Source organism: Zosterops lateralis (genome assembly GCF_965231275.1).
Source record: "Zosterops lateralis genome assembly, chromosome: 3".
In the NCBI taxonomy this organism is placed as follows: domain Eukaryota; kingdom Metazoa; phylum Chordata; class Aves; order Passeriformes; family Zosteropidae; genus Zosterops; species Zosterops lateralis.
This window is the reverse complement of record NC_139764.1, coordinates 88,876,353-88,895,513: the sequence shown is the minus strand read 5'-3', so window position 1 is coordinate 88,895,513 and position 19,161 is coordinate 88,876,353. Positions and strand designations below refer to the sequence as shown.

Sequence of the window (19,161 nt, the reverse complement as noted above, 5' to 3'; positions counted from 1 at the left end):
GTGACTCTACAATGTGTGCTTAAGTTTGTAAGAATATGGTCACAAAAGCTCAAATCCCTTCATCCTTTCACTGAGAACATTCAAGGCAGCTGGTCACATTTTCTGTGAGAATACCCTTTTACAGGAAATGCACCTCAGAGTAGGTCTGGGCTCCACGCAAACACTGAAAAAGCTTTACACTCCAGGGCCATCCTGGAGGGTAAAGTCATACAAGGAAGAAGACAGGGATCCCATACATATCCCAGGTCATACAGTAGTTGATGACTTTCACCAGGAGTGCAGTTTTGGACTTTGGTGATCAGTTCTGCCTCTACCTCACCTACACTTAAGCATCACTATGATAAAAAAGGACGGTGGAGAAGACTGAATTCTGGAAACATACTTCCTATCAGCTTGAACATGCCCGATGAAAGATGTACAGGATTCCTGGAAAGACTTCTCTGAGGAAGGAGGGACATGCAAAGGTTAACGAGGCATCCTTTGGCTGCAAAGAGCAGGAAATCCCTGAGGAAGAGTCAGTGTCATCTCCACAGCTGCAGTTCTATTGCAACATAAACCATAGAGCCCTCTCTCTTTGTACATTAAAATGCTGTAATTAACATTTTCCAAGGGAGCAAACAGAGTACTTGCCTGTATTTATGAATGATGGCATTAAATAACCTTCCATCGCGCCAGCAGGTAGTGAAATTTTCACAACGTATTCCAGCATAACCCTCTGTTGTTTGCTGCGACCACAGGAGTAGTCTCTCTTTAGCAGACATGTCCTCTGACTCCCCAGTAACATGGATATCAGATATCTAAAACACAGTTAATGTAAAAGTTACAGTTACATCTCATCCATAAGAATGTTGAAAATATTGCAGAAAATGACTCTGCATTGCTGGAGAATTTATTGTCTGGTATCTGCATACATGAATATGATGGTTATTCAGATGCTGTATTAATATTCTTTCATGTTGTATCCTTATGAACTCGGTATCTTCAATATGAAATACAAAATTCACAGTTTTCTTCAGCTAGCCAGTTCTCAGTCTCTTAATTTCTGGGTACAGTATAATACTATTGCATAACGCAAAATACTTCACAGTTTATTTATGCTGCTAATACAAGCTATTTTTATATACAACACCTATTATGTATAAATGCTATATAATTATATATAAAATGCAATACATTTTATATGCATATAGTCACACTTATACAATAACCATATTTATATTATTCATAATTTAGCTATGAAATTCCTCTCTTAAAACAGGTTAATTTATAGTACATGTTCTGGAATTCAGTAACAAAACAGTCATTCTGAGTGCAAACTAATACCAATAGTTTTAAGACAAAATTTTCTGAGAAGCATCTTAGGAATGACTAAAAGGCTGAAGGATTATAAATAAAAATTTTGTCTGATCAAGAAGGTTCAGTTTTATATTATCTAAGGATTATCAACTCCACATCAGCGAAAGCAGGAAAGCATTGGGTATTTTACATTCAAATACTACTTTATATTATATTAGATCATTCCCTAATGAAGTTCTATCAGTTGCCTTGGAAAACCATCACAGAATAAATATGAAGTAGACTTCTCTCTAATTTGTACATGTATTGTTTGTACCTCATATTACAGAAATTGTACTCAATGTAAAGGTAAACTCTAAAAAGGAAGAAAAAGATGTGCCTGGACAAAGGAAGTGCTATAGCATGTTGGCATTTTTCTAAGTGACTGCCTTTTACCATTTATCCAAACAAGAGACAATATAAGGTGTTATTATGAACTGCATAGGAATCAATGTACCACAAAGGCATTGTATAATGACCTGAATATGTAGTTCAGCAATAATGAAAAGCAGACAGAGCTGCCTGGGCAGAGAGAGGCACAAGGGCTTGAGGCAATGCCAGAGCTTGTGGGTAGGCACCAAGCACTTCTGTGAGCCCCCCTGGAAGAGGCTGCTCCCCACGAGTTCACACCCAGCCCTGCAGAGAGACACAGGTCTGCTCTGGCTCCAGAGCCAGCCTGAGGCCACAGCTGAGGGCAGGTTTGCCCAAAACCAACTCTGGGTGCTTAAGTTTGCTACAGAAAAGCTATAAATTGAGCTGTGCTGATTTTAGCAATGCTGTTCTGGCATAAACCAGGCAGTTACACTCCTGAGGTCAGATGGGATGGCTGTAACGACTTCTCCCAGCCTCAGAACCTCTGCACACAAAAGTATCTTCTGTCTGGATTCTGACAGGGGGAATTCCAACAAGCTAGGTTGGAAATTACAGGGTTTTCTCACATTAGAGCCACACGAATCATGGTGCCAAGAAGAGAGATGTGAACATTGCCTACTGATATTGCTATGTCATGGCCTAAGACAAGGTGGTGGGAAGCACTGGGAAGCAGGGAACCAAAGAAAGAGCCTTAGAGATGTCACAGCAATGGAGCTCATTGCAATTTCTGCTTTTCTGCCTCTCATACTTTCAGGGAACAATGAGCATTTACACCTGTACAGTAAATTATAAATAAATTTAATGTAGGAAAAAAAAATTACATTACTTATTCAAGTAACCACAAAATCACAAGTTACGAATGCAGTCCTTCAGATACGTATCACAGGCCATTGTATCTGCTGGATCGACGTAAGGGAAAAATACAAACACCAGTGCTAGAAAGCAAAACAGTTTTAACTGTTCAACTAGCCCCAAAATAACCTGACAGCATTTTTTGCATCCTATTGTCTCCAGCTTCAGCACATTTTTAAGAAGGATTGAACAGAAGGAAAAAAACTCTTTTTTTGTTCAAAACACAGTAAAGAGCACATGCAGCTGTGATCATTCATAACTTTCTAGGTATCAAAATCCTGAAAAGAGTATTTACTAAATGAAATACAGATGAGATGAGTTGTGTGTGTAAAGACAACAGAAAATACAATGTGGCAAAAGATCAACTTGTAATCACTCTGAAAATTTTCTTGTAAAAAACGAGGGAACTCAGCTGCAGTGCAAGACCTTTTTTTCTGTGGGTTAGCTTTATTGTTTGGTATTTCAAAGCAAGAATGCAAACTAAATGTTTTTTCAGTAGCTTAAGTTTCTATTCATCAAGAACAACCAGATCACAATATAAATGAAGTCAACCATTTACTGCTTATCCGGACAACGCTTCTGAAAGACATGATGTCATCTCAAAGTGCCAGATGTCTAGCATAAAAAAGCCAACCAAACAACAAAACCAAACTTATATTTTTGTCTGTCATTTTCAGAAAGTCCTCTGTGCGTAATCCTTAATTATCAGATTTTTTAATATACTCTAGCATGAGCAAGCTAAGAATGCAATTTGCTAATGGCCCCTTCCTTACTGCTAAGTTCAAACCCCTAGCCTACTTCACGGTTAATTGAGCAGGATGGCCATGTACACTTCAGACTGCAGAGAGTGCAAACACAGCATGTTTGAGTGCACACGAGATTCCTCTGGAAACAAGTAATTTCAAACATCGAGGTAACTTCTGAAGACTGTACTAGTATCTGCTGCTAGATATAAACAACACAAACACAAGGAGAACTTTTTCTTGGAACATGACCACTAAGGAAGCACACAGTTGAAATTTTGGATGGCTAAAACATTAATTCAGTTTATTACATGAAGATCAACAGGTTTTTGATTCAAAATCCTCCAACCACCCTAGTTAGCCATCTGAAGAGAAAGGAAAAGGCTTTTCACTCATAGAGGTAGCCCATTTCACTACAGGTTAAGGAACATTAACATCAGCCTGAAATAGCCTGAGCACTTCTGTTCTCTAAATGAAGTATTTCAGCTTTCAAGGCTAACATTTCAGACTTTTTCATAAACACTGAATTAGTATTTTAAAAGTAGAAATACTCTACGTGAAATAGAAATACTTTAAGCAAAATGGTGAGTCATATATTTTATTACACCTAGAAATATGGGCTCTAGTCTGCAAGATGCCAAATTAACTTGAAACTTCTTAACAAGTAAAATACTATCACAACAAAATAAGGTGTAAGAGAAAGAGCCCATCTTTCCTTTGGTAATCCCATAAGGACAGTAGAGATACTTATCCACCAAAGATGCATTATCAACAATATTTCTAATATCATTTCCCATAGGAGAAAAACAGGACCATTAAAGTAAGAATGCTAGAACAGAAAATATGGAGAAATCAAATCTTCTACTCATAAAATTTAGTCCTTCCAAGCAAAGTTTGTGCGAACCTTTTGTATCCCAAAAGCCTATCATTTACTCACTGTAAACTGCTTAAGTAGAGCACATTTGCTCCTTAAGCATGGAAAGAACGAATTACAGCATTTGCATGAGTTTGAGCAGTTGTTTGCCAGAGATCCAGTTCTCCAAATTATCTCAAAACCTGGGAATTAAAAATTATGCAAGAAAAAGCAACAGAGGTAATTCTCTATACAGCTCTTCTGTTTCAGGATCAAAGTCTTAACTGGCATTAAATACTCTCTTTTCTTGCTTATAACTGGGAGAACGTGTTCACTTCTGCTACTGCATGTGCTTTTTCTCAGCCTGTAAATTCCCCCTGCATCACATAGTACACAAAATCCAAACACCAAAACGCCTCAAGCTCTTTTCTTGCACTGACTTTAGTGATGAAGTTAGGAGCAGAGCAGACTGGAGAAGACTTTCCAAGAGATCAACAGTGATGTTAGATTTCTCGAATTCATTTTCATACTGCAAGCAGAAGAAGAACAAGACTCATACAGATAGCAAGGAGTCTTCCCTCTGATTCCATCTTATCCTAAATGCTTTGACGCAAGTCTAAACTTGACATAATGTAATAAACTCCACAAAAGTATATAATGAGCTAGAGATGCATGATTGTGTTGGTGCATCATCTCTGTCCCAGACCATGCTATGATCTGAGAAATGCCTATTAGGCCTCAGAAGAAAGTAAGAAACTTTTCTCTCAAAGCTATTAATGAGTAGCCAGGAGTAATGCTTCAGTAGATCCCTCTAAGCTGAGTTCTGTAATCAGGAACACAGAGGTAATGAAGTAGCACATATTTGAACACAAAATCATAATTTTTTACATGCATAAGAAACTGTGCCACAGAAAGAAACTCAAAGGAGGTATTTCAGTAGAAGGAACCATACTGTTTCAGAGGGTAAAATGTTGTATCTGCTACAGTGCAAATTATCCAACTGTACCAATGAGCTTCCTCTGGTGTCTGCTTCTCAGTTTGAAAAGCCAACATGCTTTCAACTATCAGCCACATCTGAAGCACTGAGTAAGTTGAGAGTACAGCATGGGTAAATTGACAAGGTAAGGAAAGGCTACTGATCTCTGTAATTACAGTAAAGAAAATGGCAAAACTGAGATTACTAACTGCAAACTTTGTGTACCAGCTCAGGTAACTAATAGGACCTTTGCAAACTCATAAATACCAGTTTCACTCAGTATAAAAAAGACTGACATTAAGACATTAAAATGCCTGCTTCGTACTCAAGAACAATCAGAAGGAAAGTGGTTATGAGTTTGTATAGTAATTAAAGTCTGAAATCTAATTTTTCCTGGTTTTTTTTAGAGGTCAAACCTTGGTGTTCTTAAAATTACTTATACTGAGAATCTTGGGTTGAGAAAGGGAACTGAACTGAAAGCCAGATATTTTAGCAACCGAGGCGTTTAGCCTGATGTGTCAGTAGTTTCATATTCATGCAGTGTTTTATCAATATCAGTTGATCTGGGTGCTCAATAGAAATCTTTTTTCTCCCCTCCTCTGCGGTAACAAGTGGTATAGACTTGGGTGGAGTAATAAGTAATACTGGTTGCAACAGTATGAGAAGCTGTATTACTTTCATTATACAGGAAAATGCAGCCATGCTTAGCTGAACAGACAAAGCCTCATACCCTCTTACTCAGCAGTGACGTTTTGCACAAATCAAAGAACATTCCTAAGCTGTTCCTGAATTCCAACTAAGATTAAGAGGGCAAAGATCTCTATGTGCATTAGGAGGTTATTTGTACTATTGTGTACTGTGTGTTGTAGTTGGGTGTGTTATCTATGTTTAAGAAACTAAACTCAGACAAAGTATTGTTTGATTCCTGTTGGAAAAGTAAATTATATAAGCAAAAGACACATTGTTAGCTCTTTGCTGGAAAGAATACCTTTGGCATATGCCCATTCCCTCTGCTCATTCAACAGAAAGCTCAGATGACCCCACTGAGCAAGTGGAATCAGTTTTGGACCAGATCATGGTATCAGCATTTGACTCACATGTACAGATTTCAGTTGTTTTGAAGATGGGTGGGGCAAAACTGGAAATATGGACTGAATTGGTAAGTATGGTTACCAAAAATTTGCTTTCCTTCAAACATTCTGCAAATAAGATTGTATTTCTTCTTAATTGTAAAAATAAAATAATCCTACCCTCAGAGGAAGATGGAACTTCAATAATTAATATTAATAGGTCATCAAGACAGTTTGGGAGGAAAGATCCTTTAAAAGAAGTGTAGAGTGCTATTAACATGATTAATGCTCACTTGTTCTATTTCAAGCTGCCTACATAGTTCTATCATTCTTCAGTTCCTACTGGCCATAACTGAAGAGAATTAGAAATATTTCTTTCCTTAATACAAGACCCAAAGGAATTACAAGACCATGAAGACGTTGTAGGAAAATTTACTGCAGATACTGAAAATTTACTCTAAAATTTACCTTCTAGCAACATTTTAACATGAAAATCTCTTTTCTAAATTGGGAAGCAGATCAAACAACAGAGAAAAATAGCACAAGAATATATCAATACTCCTGAAGTACAGAGATATTACACAGCCTTTGAAAAAAAATTAAGTGATATGTTCTGTCCTACAAATATCCATAGTATCATAGCACGGTAAAAGGTTTATACAAAACAAAGTGAAGATATTTTTGTAATAGATAAATTACTGTTCAAATGCTTATTCTAAGCTAACTTTCAAAGATAATGTACTGTATCAAAATATTTACCTTGCTCCTGCTTGGTGCAATGCTAAATAATGCCTTTTCTTTTAGGAAATGGGAAAGTACAGCACCAAGATAAAACCTCTTTTGTTCAAGTAATGGATCACTTTTGCTTTCAGAAAGAAAATGATGCAACTTTTCAGATTTACTGCTTTCTGAAACATTTTCAATGACTCTGTGAGAAGTTTTGTTCAACTCAGTTTCTTCATGTTGTCTGCCTAAAATGTGGATAGACGGATCCAAAGTAGTTCCTTTTCTATAACAAAGACCACTGGACTTCTTCAGGAATGCTAATTCTCTCCTGTTATCATCCTGTGAACATTTCCTTTTCCATGCACAGTGTTTCTCTGAATTGCTCGTCTTGTTCCTTTAACCATGTGTCTGTTTCATCAGACTTGGCGAGCCTCTGATTATCACCATGAAAGCTCTCCCCACAAAGAGAATCACTCTTTGCTTTGCCCGAGAAAACTTTTGCTTTAGCAATATCAACTGAAAGGTCTGTACTCACAGGCAGAGCATTTCCAGCCACTGTCACTCTCCCAGGGAAGAAGTCGGCCAATCCCGCACCCTTGGGATGAATCTCGATGTTTTCTGAAATCTCCACTTCATACTTTCTTTTTTCTTCATTTTCTTTAACGTGCACTGAATCTGATCCCCCCTCGGTTGATTTCTTTCTCCTTTTTCTTCTGAAATATTTTCTTCCAGGGGAATGTTTATCTGGACTTAAGGGAGCTTTGGCAGGATCTAAACACTGTTCCTCCTTTTCAGCCCTCACACATCCACAGACATTCCCCATTTGGCTGCCTGTAACTCACAGCCACACAGTTCCATTCATTCCCCTATATTTATATACACTTAAATCCTGCTCAGAAAGTTAAGAACTGCCGTTTCCACCGTAATTTCTTCCAGACTTCACATCCACCCGCCTCAGGACGTAGCCATTTTGCTTATGAGAAATGCACACGCAATAAACGCTGTGGCTCAGTGCCCAGGCAGGGCCTGTGTCTGATTAGACACTGTGGCTTATTTCTGGCCACCAATCCTCTTAAACAAACATCACTGTTCCAGCGTTGGGCAGTAATGCTGATTGCCTCTCACAGAGATGACATAGCATTTATGAGCAATAGAAATTTCTCACATGCATTTTTAACTTCCCATTTCACTTAAGTAACTTGAGCAAGATAAAGCAGAAAAATATGTAGCAACCTTTGAAACTATTAGCTACAGTCCAGATCCAAAAGTAAGCAGCACGGTAAATAGCAGGGGTTTAGTCAGCAGATTTGTTTTGCACTTTGTATGTTTTTATTACCTATCCAACGATCCACAAATGGGAAGATTAAACTAAAGGATCAGAAATTGCTCTGACAGCTTGCTGTGGGTCAACTTTTTATTTGTATGTGGAGTTCTCATTGCGGCTAATGTGACTTTTCACTGATTTGTCAGCTATAAATAACCTGCTGCTTCACTGCCATCATAAAAGCACAACAGCTTTGTCAGGGCAGTGACACTGTGTACTGGGGCTGAAATTCTGCAGCAGAGTTAAACCTTCTGGCAGATAAAAGTGAAACAAATCATAAAAGCCAATCTATCTAGAAAACTGACCTTAAGATTACTGTTTATAAAAATGGAGCTTTATCTTCCTCCCATTCTCCTGTAAGGCATTTCTGTGTAGCTCTGAATATAAGATCCAAGAAACAACTAACTATACCTAAAACTAAGTTGAAATATACACTTTTAAAATGCAAGAAAGTCTAACCTCTAGCCTACTTTGAAAAAATATTTTTAATTTTCCTCTTTGCTTTTGTCATGGATATGTGAAATCTACTAAAACCAGCACACATTGTCAAGGACAGATGTGTCTGGTTTCTCATCCTGAAAAAGAAGTATAGAGTGACTTGCCAGGAATTATCAGGTGTTACCATTGACTTTCCCTTGTTTATTTGAAAAGGAATTGCAATAATGAGACCCAGAGACTTTATCCCCAGAGGCCAGTTCCACTGAAGTATTCCAGATTTTACTGAAAGGACCGAGAATGAATAATAAAGCAAAGATCTACGAGGAGTCTCCAAAGAATTACCAAGCATACAGTTGCTCACTTTTGACTACTCTCAGGGCACTGGGGTAATATTTGACAGTAGTGCTTAGAAAATTTTATACTGTAACACCACAGAATACTGTGATAGATAGCAGCTATGTACAGGCACAATGCTAACGTGTTTCTTTTCAAAACAGACATTTGTTCTATGACTACATTCATTCATAGCCTCAATTTCTATTTGCTTTTGTAGAATGCTCAACATAGAGGTGCACTTGTGACATTTACTCCCTTTACTCACAATGAAAAAGTTGTATCCTAGTCTGTTTAGAAAAATTACTTTAGAAAAGTGACTTTTAGCTAAGACCAGAGGACTTATTGATTTAAAGCATACTTCCATATGGGTCTGTATTGGGTCCTGACATGGGCCCCCCTTTATTAACAGAAAAACACATTAAAAAAAATCTTTCTGAATTACAAATGTGTTTGTACAAAAAAACTAGCTTTTACACCTACATATATACATCTCTTTCTTCTCTCTCATCAGAAAAGACGATTCAGGACTTTACAGTGCAATGGGCCAAGGCTGATTTCATTTCACACAAACATAGTTTCTTGTTTAACAAGATGCCTAGTAATAATATATGGTTAAAAAGATCGTAGTATAATTGTCTTAAAATATATATAAAATATTATCTTGATAGACCAGAAATTATGTAAAATATTAAAGGCAAGTGTCCAGCATTTGAATGGAAAACTGTAAATCTTCACGCTGTCTAATTCAAACTGTACCTATGTAACCTACCACTAGTACACTGCTAATGTGACTCTTCCTCCACAAATTTTACAGGGGGCAAGAATTTCCCTAAAAATACTGCAAACTTAAATTTTCAATGCAACTGCATTTTTAAATTAATACATGTGAGTATCAAGGTTTCTAAACAGTATTATATTTGATTGTTTCACTGAGCTTTACTGGAGTGTGATTTGATATGAATTTCCTTTAAACTATTTACATCTATTTAACAGTCACCGTGATACCACCTTCTTTCAAACAGAAAACGTCCCTAAAGTACACTCTGTTATGTCCAAATTTCTGTAGATTCAGTGGCCACTGTCACAAAAATGTAAAATAATATCAAATTCAAGATAAGTCAGAAGAAACATATCATTATTATTTTACATTTTGTAATGCAATCAGTAATTTATATATTTCCTGATCTTGCACATCCTCTTTCATTCATACTTTAAATTTTGATTATTTTTCTTAAGAGTAACTCAATTTTTCAAAAATCAGGTGCCCCTGAAGTAGAATTAAAAAAAGAGAGAGACAGCAGAATTACAAGAACCCATTCTAAAGCACTGGTTACAAGATCAGTGTTCCCAACAATCCTTGGGATTGCACTTGGTATAACTGCAGCTAGTCCTCAAAGAGAGCCACAAGGACGATGAAGGGTCTAGAGGGGAAGCCTTGTGAGGGGCAGCTGAGGTCACTTGGGCTGTTCAGCCTGGAGGAGAGTGAGGGGAGACCTCACTGCAGTTACAACTTCTTGTGAGGGGAAGAGGAGAGGCAGACACTGATCTCTTCTCTGTGGTGACAGTGACAAGACCTGAGGGAATGGCCTGAAGTTGAGTCAGGGGAGGATTAGCTTTAGGAAAAGGTTTTTCACCCAGAGGGTAGCTGGGCACTGGAACAGGCTTCCCAGGGAAGTGGACACAGCACCAGCCTGACAAAGTTCATGAAGTGTTGGGACAATGTTCTCAGGCACATGGTGTGACCCTTGGGGTGTCCTGTGCAGAGTTACGAGTTGGACTTGATGATCCTGAAGGGTCCCGTCCATCTCAGCACATTCTATGGTATCTCTATGATTTATCCATTTCTAAATATTAGCTAGGAATAAACACATCCCAAATATACCTCTGCAGATAATTAGTAGCCTTTACGCCTTTTTATCTTTCTAGATATAGGTATTTTTGAGACTTAATAACAACTTTAACAATACTTACCAGCTGTTTCTGAGAAGGGTATCAGCTCTCTATTAACAATTCTTTCTGCTGTTCTTTTTTCCCCAAGAACCCAGTAGTGACTTTATAGTCTCTTTAACCTTCTAAGTCACTTATACTCTTGAACCAAAGAAAACATCAAGGACAACAGAATTGATAAATTGCATTTCTATCAGTTGTCGGGGGTTTTTTATATAAAAACTCAAACCAAAATAAGCTAAGATGATCAATAAAAATGCTAGTATAACTAAAGAAAAAATTACCACTTTCAGCTAACTGAAATTCTCTGAAGTCATAACTTTGGTCTCAGCAAGGCAAGAGACAGAGTTAACAGGATTACACCGGAGATTCAGAAGAGGGAAACTAAAATTTCTTCCAAAACCTGTCAGTAAGAGCATAGATAGATGATATTCCAAAGCATCAGAACAGACTACCACTGAAGTATGTGAGAACCACCACAACATAGTGATGACCACACCAAGGGCTTTATCTTGGACACCTGAGTAGACCTGAATGGAAGCTCAGCACTGGTTTAAGCCAGAGATCCAGGTCATCAAAGCTGTTAAAACTATCACCATGGATAGCTGTGTTTCTTCATCTTGATTCTGGTTTTTTTGTTGGTATTTTCTTAAATAAAACATGTAAAAGATACAAATTTATACCCATCACCAATGCTGTAAAATTTTATGGGGAGACTAGAAACAGACTTTTTCTGGCATGAAAAACCCTCAGTACAACATGAAAAAAAGGATTAGACCAACACTTGTGTGCAATTTGACCTGCCTTACAGGCTGCTTCATCACAAATGAGAGGTTACAAATGATTCACACTGAAACATGAAATACCTCATGCAGATTTGTATGGGTTTAACCACAGATTTCTGTAATTTGTCAAGCATGTCTGTGACTGGGAAATGCATTAATTTCTTAACACAGGACAAGTGCATAACACATTAAAATGGCAATGTTGTTGAGTATCTGTGTATTTGTTAGTGTATTTGTAAGTCTGCAAAATGATGATACCATTCACCCTATGTGAACTACTAATTTATGCTTTATCATTTGTCTCATAGCAGCTATTGTGCAGGAGAAGTTACTCTACTTTGCTAATCAAGCCATGCTAGGTATCTTTTATCAAAACCCTACCAGTAATGCATTTCAGGTACTCCTGGAACTAAGATCCCTTCCCCCTCTTTTCTGTGTGTTTATACAACCCAGCAGAAGTAATGGAGCGTTTAGCACAAATGGGACGTGTCATTTCACGGTAAAACAGCATACCAGATAATCAGCAAGCATTTTGTTGCACAGCCCTAAGGTCACACGCAGAATAACAGAGAGATAAACATAAGCCAAAGAGAATGTGAAAATTAAAGTAGCACAAGATAGAAAATAAGGATAAAAATAAAGGCTTGCCAGCACAAACAAAAGGTTTGGAGCAGTTTGAGCTGTACTGGCAACCACTCCTCAAACTCTGAAAGAGATGTTCAACTACCAAGTCACAACCACCAACAGGAGAGGCTTTATATCCAGTGAGATGGCTTACAAAAAGAGGATTTTGCTCCTTATTGGTGGTCTTATGGCATTAATGACAGAGACTTCATGCTTCTCTCACCCTTGCTGTGATTCAGATGAGTCCCAAAAATTTCAAGAATTCCACACTCATTTTCTTACCTAAGACTTACGAATTTTATTTTTTATAAATCACTGAAGAATTCCAGAAAAAACAACTAGGAGTTCAGCTGAGAAATAAAATATCACAAGAGTATACCCTAACAAATGCTGAAGGACAGGTAATGCTGCTGCATTGGCTAATGACAGACAATGCAGCCATCACGTGGAATAGACTTTATCCAACAATCACATATAGTCACAGACAGGACAACTGGCCACATAGTTCCATTTTTAAATCTTTAAGAAGATCAGACCTTGAACTGTTCTGGTTATTTTATAGCAGAGGCAGAGTAAATTTCAATCCTTGGACTGCAAGGCACACAGCCTGTGCAGCACCAGGAATGGTTGCCAGGAGAACAGTGACTGAAGGCCAGACCCAGCTCTCCTGATCTCTCGTGGCCTCCTCAAGAAAGCAGGCAGCATGTCTACTGAATGGTGACCTACCATGGGACATCCCTCTGTCTTCTGCACATCCTTTACTGAAATGGGCTACCACAGCTGAGCTGTCTCCCCCTCTGGCCACCCTGTATGAAGGGCACAGCCTTACAAATCCACCTGTCTCACCTTTTCACCAACACTGGTAAAAGTTTAACTGCTGATGCTGGACCAATGAACAGTCTATGGACTTCTTGGGGGCAGACTAATCAAACGTAATTTTTTCTGAAAGGTTTATGGGGAGTCAGCTGCAAAAAAAGTATTTGTTGACTGGCAAAAGAAATGTAAAGAGGTTACATGTGCCAAAGGAGGCCTGAGAGAAAGTGCCCATCTGGCTGGAGAGGGCTGGACAGTACTGGAACACCTGGACAAAATCATCACTGATCAGAACCTTGCAAACCACCATCCTGCAGGGGAGGGTGGAAGGAAAAGTGCCTAATGGCAGTTCCTGAGCTGAAAAATGATTATGAGACTGAAAAAGAAGAAGTCTATGGAGTCATTACTTAGATCTTTCTGAAAAATTTTAAGGTCTGAGTTCACAAAGGTCGACTTTTAGCCAGATGGAAGTTCAGTTTTCCTTTGCTTCAGCATGCTTTTTTCAACCAACTGCAAGTGATTTTAAACATTTAATTTTTGCAGTGGTTTGAAAAGAAATGATCACCAGTTTTCACAGAATTTAAATCTTACTAAAATTGTGATGACTTTATGAAGACAAATGCTGCTTTCATTTATAGTTGCTCATCTCCAAAGTCGTCAGTGAAAGTGTATTGGATGTTGAAGGAGAAGTCCATTAAAATATTAATTTGGATATTTATACATACAGCCTATGATGATACAAAATACTTTAATCTGATTGAGCATGTTCTACAGGTGCCAGGAAAATAACTTATAACAGTTATTACATTATGAAACTGAATTTAAACTAAGCCACCTACTATTAAAAGCATGTGAAATACGTACATTTAAAGCTTGCATAAATCCTAGTAACATACATGCATTGGGGTTTTTCAATACCCACAGAACAAATTATTGTCTTACAGTTTAATAATCACCAGATTTCCCATTCCAGCTTTTCAGTATCTTTTATGTAATTACTTGGGACACAGAAGAATGGATACTTTCTGGACTTGTGCAGCTGCAGAAGCCAGTGCTGTAACTTAGAATAACATTTATATTTATCTAGTTATGTGTACCAATTCACAAAGCCATAACTATCTCTAGATATAATTCAGATGCAAGAGAAACATAATCCTCAAATGTGCATTATATATTTTTTTTTTTATCATGTCTTTCCCCTAAATTCATTCCAATAATCAGAGGGATTTCCTATTTTGAGTAAATAATACCCTCCAGATAAGGACCATGACTCAGAGAAACAATAAGCCACAAACAACAGCCAAAAAAAAAATCTCTGGCATCTTGACTACTTCCCAGATTGCAGTGTTATTAGAATACACATACTTGATGCGTAGCAGAGCCAGTAACATCACACAGCAAACAGCTTCTTATGCTCACTGAGAAATTAACTTTTTCTGCAAATGCTGGGAAAATTAAGGGGTAATTCAGTTTAAAAGACCTCCACTTAAGTGTCTAGATACTCATGTTTAGACCCTGGCTAGGTTTTGAAGAGATCACTTTATGCAATGGGGCAAGATTCAGTTTCCTCAATATGGGCTTCTGGAGCTCTTTGAGATATCCTGCAATATCCCAACTGGCCTCCAGCTGCAGGTCCAGAAGATCATGAATCTCTCAAAGGTCTAGTGTCTCACCAGAGAACTCCACACACATGTCCTGCGTACTCTAGGACACCTCAGATATTACTCAAATGCCACATGTCTTTAGGAGACTGAATCAAAGTTCTATACTAGTTGTTCAATCAACAGCAATGTTTCACACCCTTAAGCAGAGAGATAAGAAAGGCAATTGACCATCTAGAATATTTGAGACACTTTAAAATACCTGAGATATCCATATGTAGATAGCATTTATACCACAAGACTTAAGGAAATCTGCTTCCCACTGCAAATGCTGCTGGATATGAAGTGTCATCTCAGAACACACACACAGAGCAACTATGCTGGACAAGTGAATAGATGCTCTAGGCATCTTCTCCAAGTGATCTGAATCACTCCATCAGCCTCATCCTCTGTATTGCCTAGCCCCTAGGCCTCAAATCTGTTGCTAAATATGTTTACCACCATTTAAGAAGCAGTTGATCCTGCCTGATCTGTCTCTTCCCAGATGAGAGTGGGTTTCCCATAAGACCCATGTCATGCTTCTCATACTCACACAGGTGTCTCATAAATCTCCAACAACACAGATGTTTATGTTTAGTTGAGTGATGTGACTCACTGTCTAGGCTGTATTAACTGTATAGACTAAACCTCTATCCTTCTGATTATCAGATTAAAGGGACAATTTAGACAATTGCATAAGAACACAGCTCCCCATAAGCATATGGATTTAGGTGTCTTAGCCTCAAACTGAATCTCATCACAACTTTCCCGATAACTATGGAACTACTCCATGCATAAACACAGTTATTATCGCAAAGCTTTATCCCTTGGTGAAGACTCCACTGGTACACTTTTCTGTTCAGATTTTTTTCCTCATTTTAAATCTAAGTGAAGAAAAAAACCTACTTGAGGTCTAAGTATGGACATTCTTCTGCACTTCACATTCTGAACCCCAAGTGGCCATATGCAGATGGCAAAGACACCGAATTGGCATATTCTTCAAAGGAAGCGGCATAGCAGGAAATGTCATGCAAGCACAGACTAGTGCAGGGCATGTGTCTTACACCACTTTATAAATCCCTTCTGCATTCAATATAAGTATACTGCAGCCATTTGTAATAAAAAGAATATATATTTTTAAACATCCTGTTCTTCAGTTACTTCATATTTATTAAAGAAGCTTAGTATTTAGTCAGGTATCAGTAGTCATCCTTAAAATTACTTTTTCACCTATTTTTAATATATTATTTTGAAAAAGGAGGTCATCAAGATGACAAACCCCATACTAGAGGGCATCAAATGCAGCCCAAACAGCCAGTAAGGAGAGGCAATTATCCGGCTGTGCTCTGTGTTTGTGCAGCCTCACTCTGAGAACTGTGTGCAGTTCTGGTCCCCACAGTTTAAGAAGGGCATGAAGGTCCTGAATAGGTCCAGAGAAGGGCAACAAAGCTGGTGGCAGGGATGGAAAGCATGTCCTAAATGGAGCACCTGAGAACTTTGAATTTGTCTAGTTAGGAGAAAGGGAGGCTGAAGAGTGACCTCACTGCTCTGTGGGGAGCTAGAGAAGGCATTGAGCTCTTTAAAAGGGAATCCATCTTTAGAAATGGAAGAAAAGACAATGCTGAACTATTGATCTGTTAGCCTCTCCTCTGTGCCTGGGAAGATCATGGAACAGATCCCAGGGAAGTTGTTAGGATGCCCCCATGCCTGGGAATGTTAGGATGCCCCATTCCTGGGAGTGTTCAAGGCCAGGTTGGAGAGGGTTCTGAGCAATCTGGTCTAGCTGAAGGTGTCCCTGCCCCCAGCAGGGGGGTTGGAATGATGTAATTCTCAACATCCCCTTCCAACTCAAACCATTCTAATTCTCTTCTCCCTGGTATCCAGTCACTGGACACATGGGAATACTTCAAAACTGTGATGGGGAGGTTTAGATTGGACATCAGGAAGCATTTCTCTTCCTTGAGGGTGGTCAGACATTGGAACAGGCTTCCTAGACAAGCAGTTGATGTCCCAAGCCTGTCAGTGTTTAAGATGCATTTGGAGAATGCCCTAAGCAACATGCTTGAACTTTAAGTCAGCCCTGAACTGCTCAGGCAGTCCCACTAGATGAGCACTGTAGTTCTCCAACTGATATATTCTACTCTGACAGATCTACAAGATCTGAATTGCTCTTGCCAACATTTAGTTGGTAGTTATTTGGGTTAGGAAAATGTGAAGTGTGTTTTGGCTACGATTTAAGTACTTCAACATATTTCATATGGAGCTGACTACCTTACAGGGGAAAACCCTTGCCACACCATTTCACCTAAAAAAGGTAATTTATATAAATTGTTTTTCCTTTTCATCCATGTTCATCACTTTTTATAAGCACCAAAAATCGTGCCAAATGTCCTGTGCTTCATCTAATGAGAAAACTATTTTATTCTGCAAAATCCAAATACTCGGGTTCAGAAACAGAAATTACACATCAAGTAAAGGTTGAACTTCCACTAACAGCTTCTATGAGGAAGTTGTTAATAATCTTTATTTCTTAAAATACAGCAACTTTCAATCCCAGCCTAATTCTGTAGGTGACGCTTAAATATATTTAAACCCAGCCTTTTTTTCTCTATATAACCATGTGGGAGGAAAGACTGATGTGACAAGGGGAGCTGAGGGAACTCCTGTTTATATCTGGGTACCATCGGCCTTGTTCATGTCTTTGCTCATCATTAGAATTTGCAGAAGGGCCCGTTAGATCCTAGAAACCTTTCTGGGTCTTTTTAAGAATTTTTTTCAGTCATAAATCCAGTGTGGAATACTCCCAAGTGAACCATGCTTTTTCTGTGTGATCTTGCAAACTTCTGATCATTTAAAATGCCTGCACAGCAGGGAGTTCATTGCTAACAATGCTGCAGTCACTAAATGGGAATTATCTGTCATCTGAATTACATCATCTACAGCCAGGGCCATTATGCAAGCTTCCTTTTGAGGAGCAATTCAACACCACACACTGTAAGGCTGCATTATACTGTACACAATCCCACCAGTGTACAACAACCAGAGTGCCACCTAGTGTGACCCATGCCACCATCGCTGGGGCTAGAAACCAATGCTGACACAGAAGGAACTAAAAGAAGAGGCTGAGAGTACAGCTGGCTAAAATACTCATAGCAGCAGATCCTGAATGAAAAAAAAATATTCAAAACTTTTCAATACATTTTAATACTCATCAAAATAAGTCTGTAGAATAAAATAAGAAGGATATGTCCAAATGCTGGAAGGAATACATCAATTACTGTCTTTAATGATGGTCAAAACTGAAGCTATTTTTCTCTCACTCCACAAATAAAATCTTGAGATTCAGTTTACATCATGAAATAAGATACATCATAAAAACCTTCAGAAACACATTAGAGAAGAGAAGAGAAAAAAATCTATGGGGTCTTGTCTAAATTGACGTTCCTCGCAACTGTACAAGAATCTGACCGAAAACATACAGTTAAGCAAAACTAGGCTTACCTGAAAGTGCAAAATTATGGTCCATATCAACCCCAAAGTCAATTTGGGATTCCCATCTGTTATATCATCATTTCTGATGTTAACCAGTTTCACCTGCCATCAAAGAAAGAAAAAACAGGCAAAATTGAAATAAATATGCTACAAATACATACTGCATTACACAGGCATGACTGTAAAGGATGCGCTACTCACTTCCTGAGCCTACTCTTCTGGCTTTTTTAACTCTCAAAAGCAGAAAGGAATTGCATTCTGCCTGTAAGTGGCCTGCCAGGAATTGCCCTCTCCCACTCACACCAGGATGAGGAAATTCCTCAGCTGTCACTATGCTGGCAGATCTGCTCCCCATGCCGAAAACCTTTGCCTTGGCTCTTGTCAAAAGGGGAAGGCATGAGAGAACAGAGCAGGATAACATGAATCTAATGATCTGTAGCTGCTGTATCAGTCCCAGGACAGTGGTGACACTGGGAAGTTATAGCTGCTGTTCTTCCACCCCACGCTTTCTTGTACTTAAGCAAGGATTCAGCAGCAGGAGAACTGGCCTGCTAAAACACAGGTCTTGATAAAACTAGGAATTTAGTGTCACATTTAAGTAAACAATGGCTTAAAAAAGCCAATAATTATTATAGTTTCTGTTGCTGTACTCATTCATAGTGCTATAAACAAATTGTTAATGGGATTAAAACAAGAGCTGCTGTTATTACACTCCCATAAACTCACACCCAGAGTAAGTTCAATAATTCCAGGTTTTTTGTCTAATTTTATTAATACATTTAATTTCTCTATATGCATTATGCATCCATATAGCCTAGCAGTTAAAGATGACTCA

The 19,161-nt window shown here is 38.4% G+C and overlaps 1 protein-coding gene across 10 annotated transcripts in view; it reads right to left on the bottom strand.

The window, feature by feature from the left end:
- The window catches only part of DST (dystonin), a gene marked incomplete at its 5' end in the record, with an annotated part of 251,197 nt that overhangs the window by 157,731 nt on the left and 74,305 nt on the right, over positions 1–19,161 (bottom strand). For 5 of the 10 annotated variants that reach the window (XM_083857745.1, XM_083857739.1, XM_083857746.1 and 2 more), the window contains 2 exons: positions 631–797; positions 18,336–18,428. In XM_083857745.1, coding sequence (XP_083713871.1) covers positions 631–797; positions 18,336–18,428 — 260 coding nt within the window. Of the gene's footprint in view, positions 1–630; positions 798–7,462; positions 8,269–18,335; positions 18,429–19,161 lie in introns of those variants that run through there. The other 5 variants (XM_083857738.1, XM_083857744.1, XM_083857742.1 and 2 more) reach the window with 3 other exon arrangements.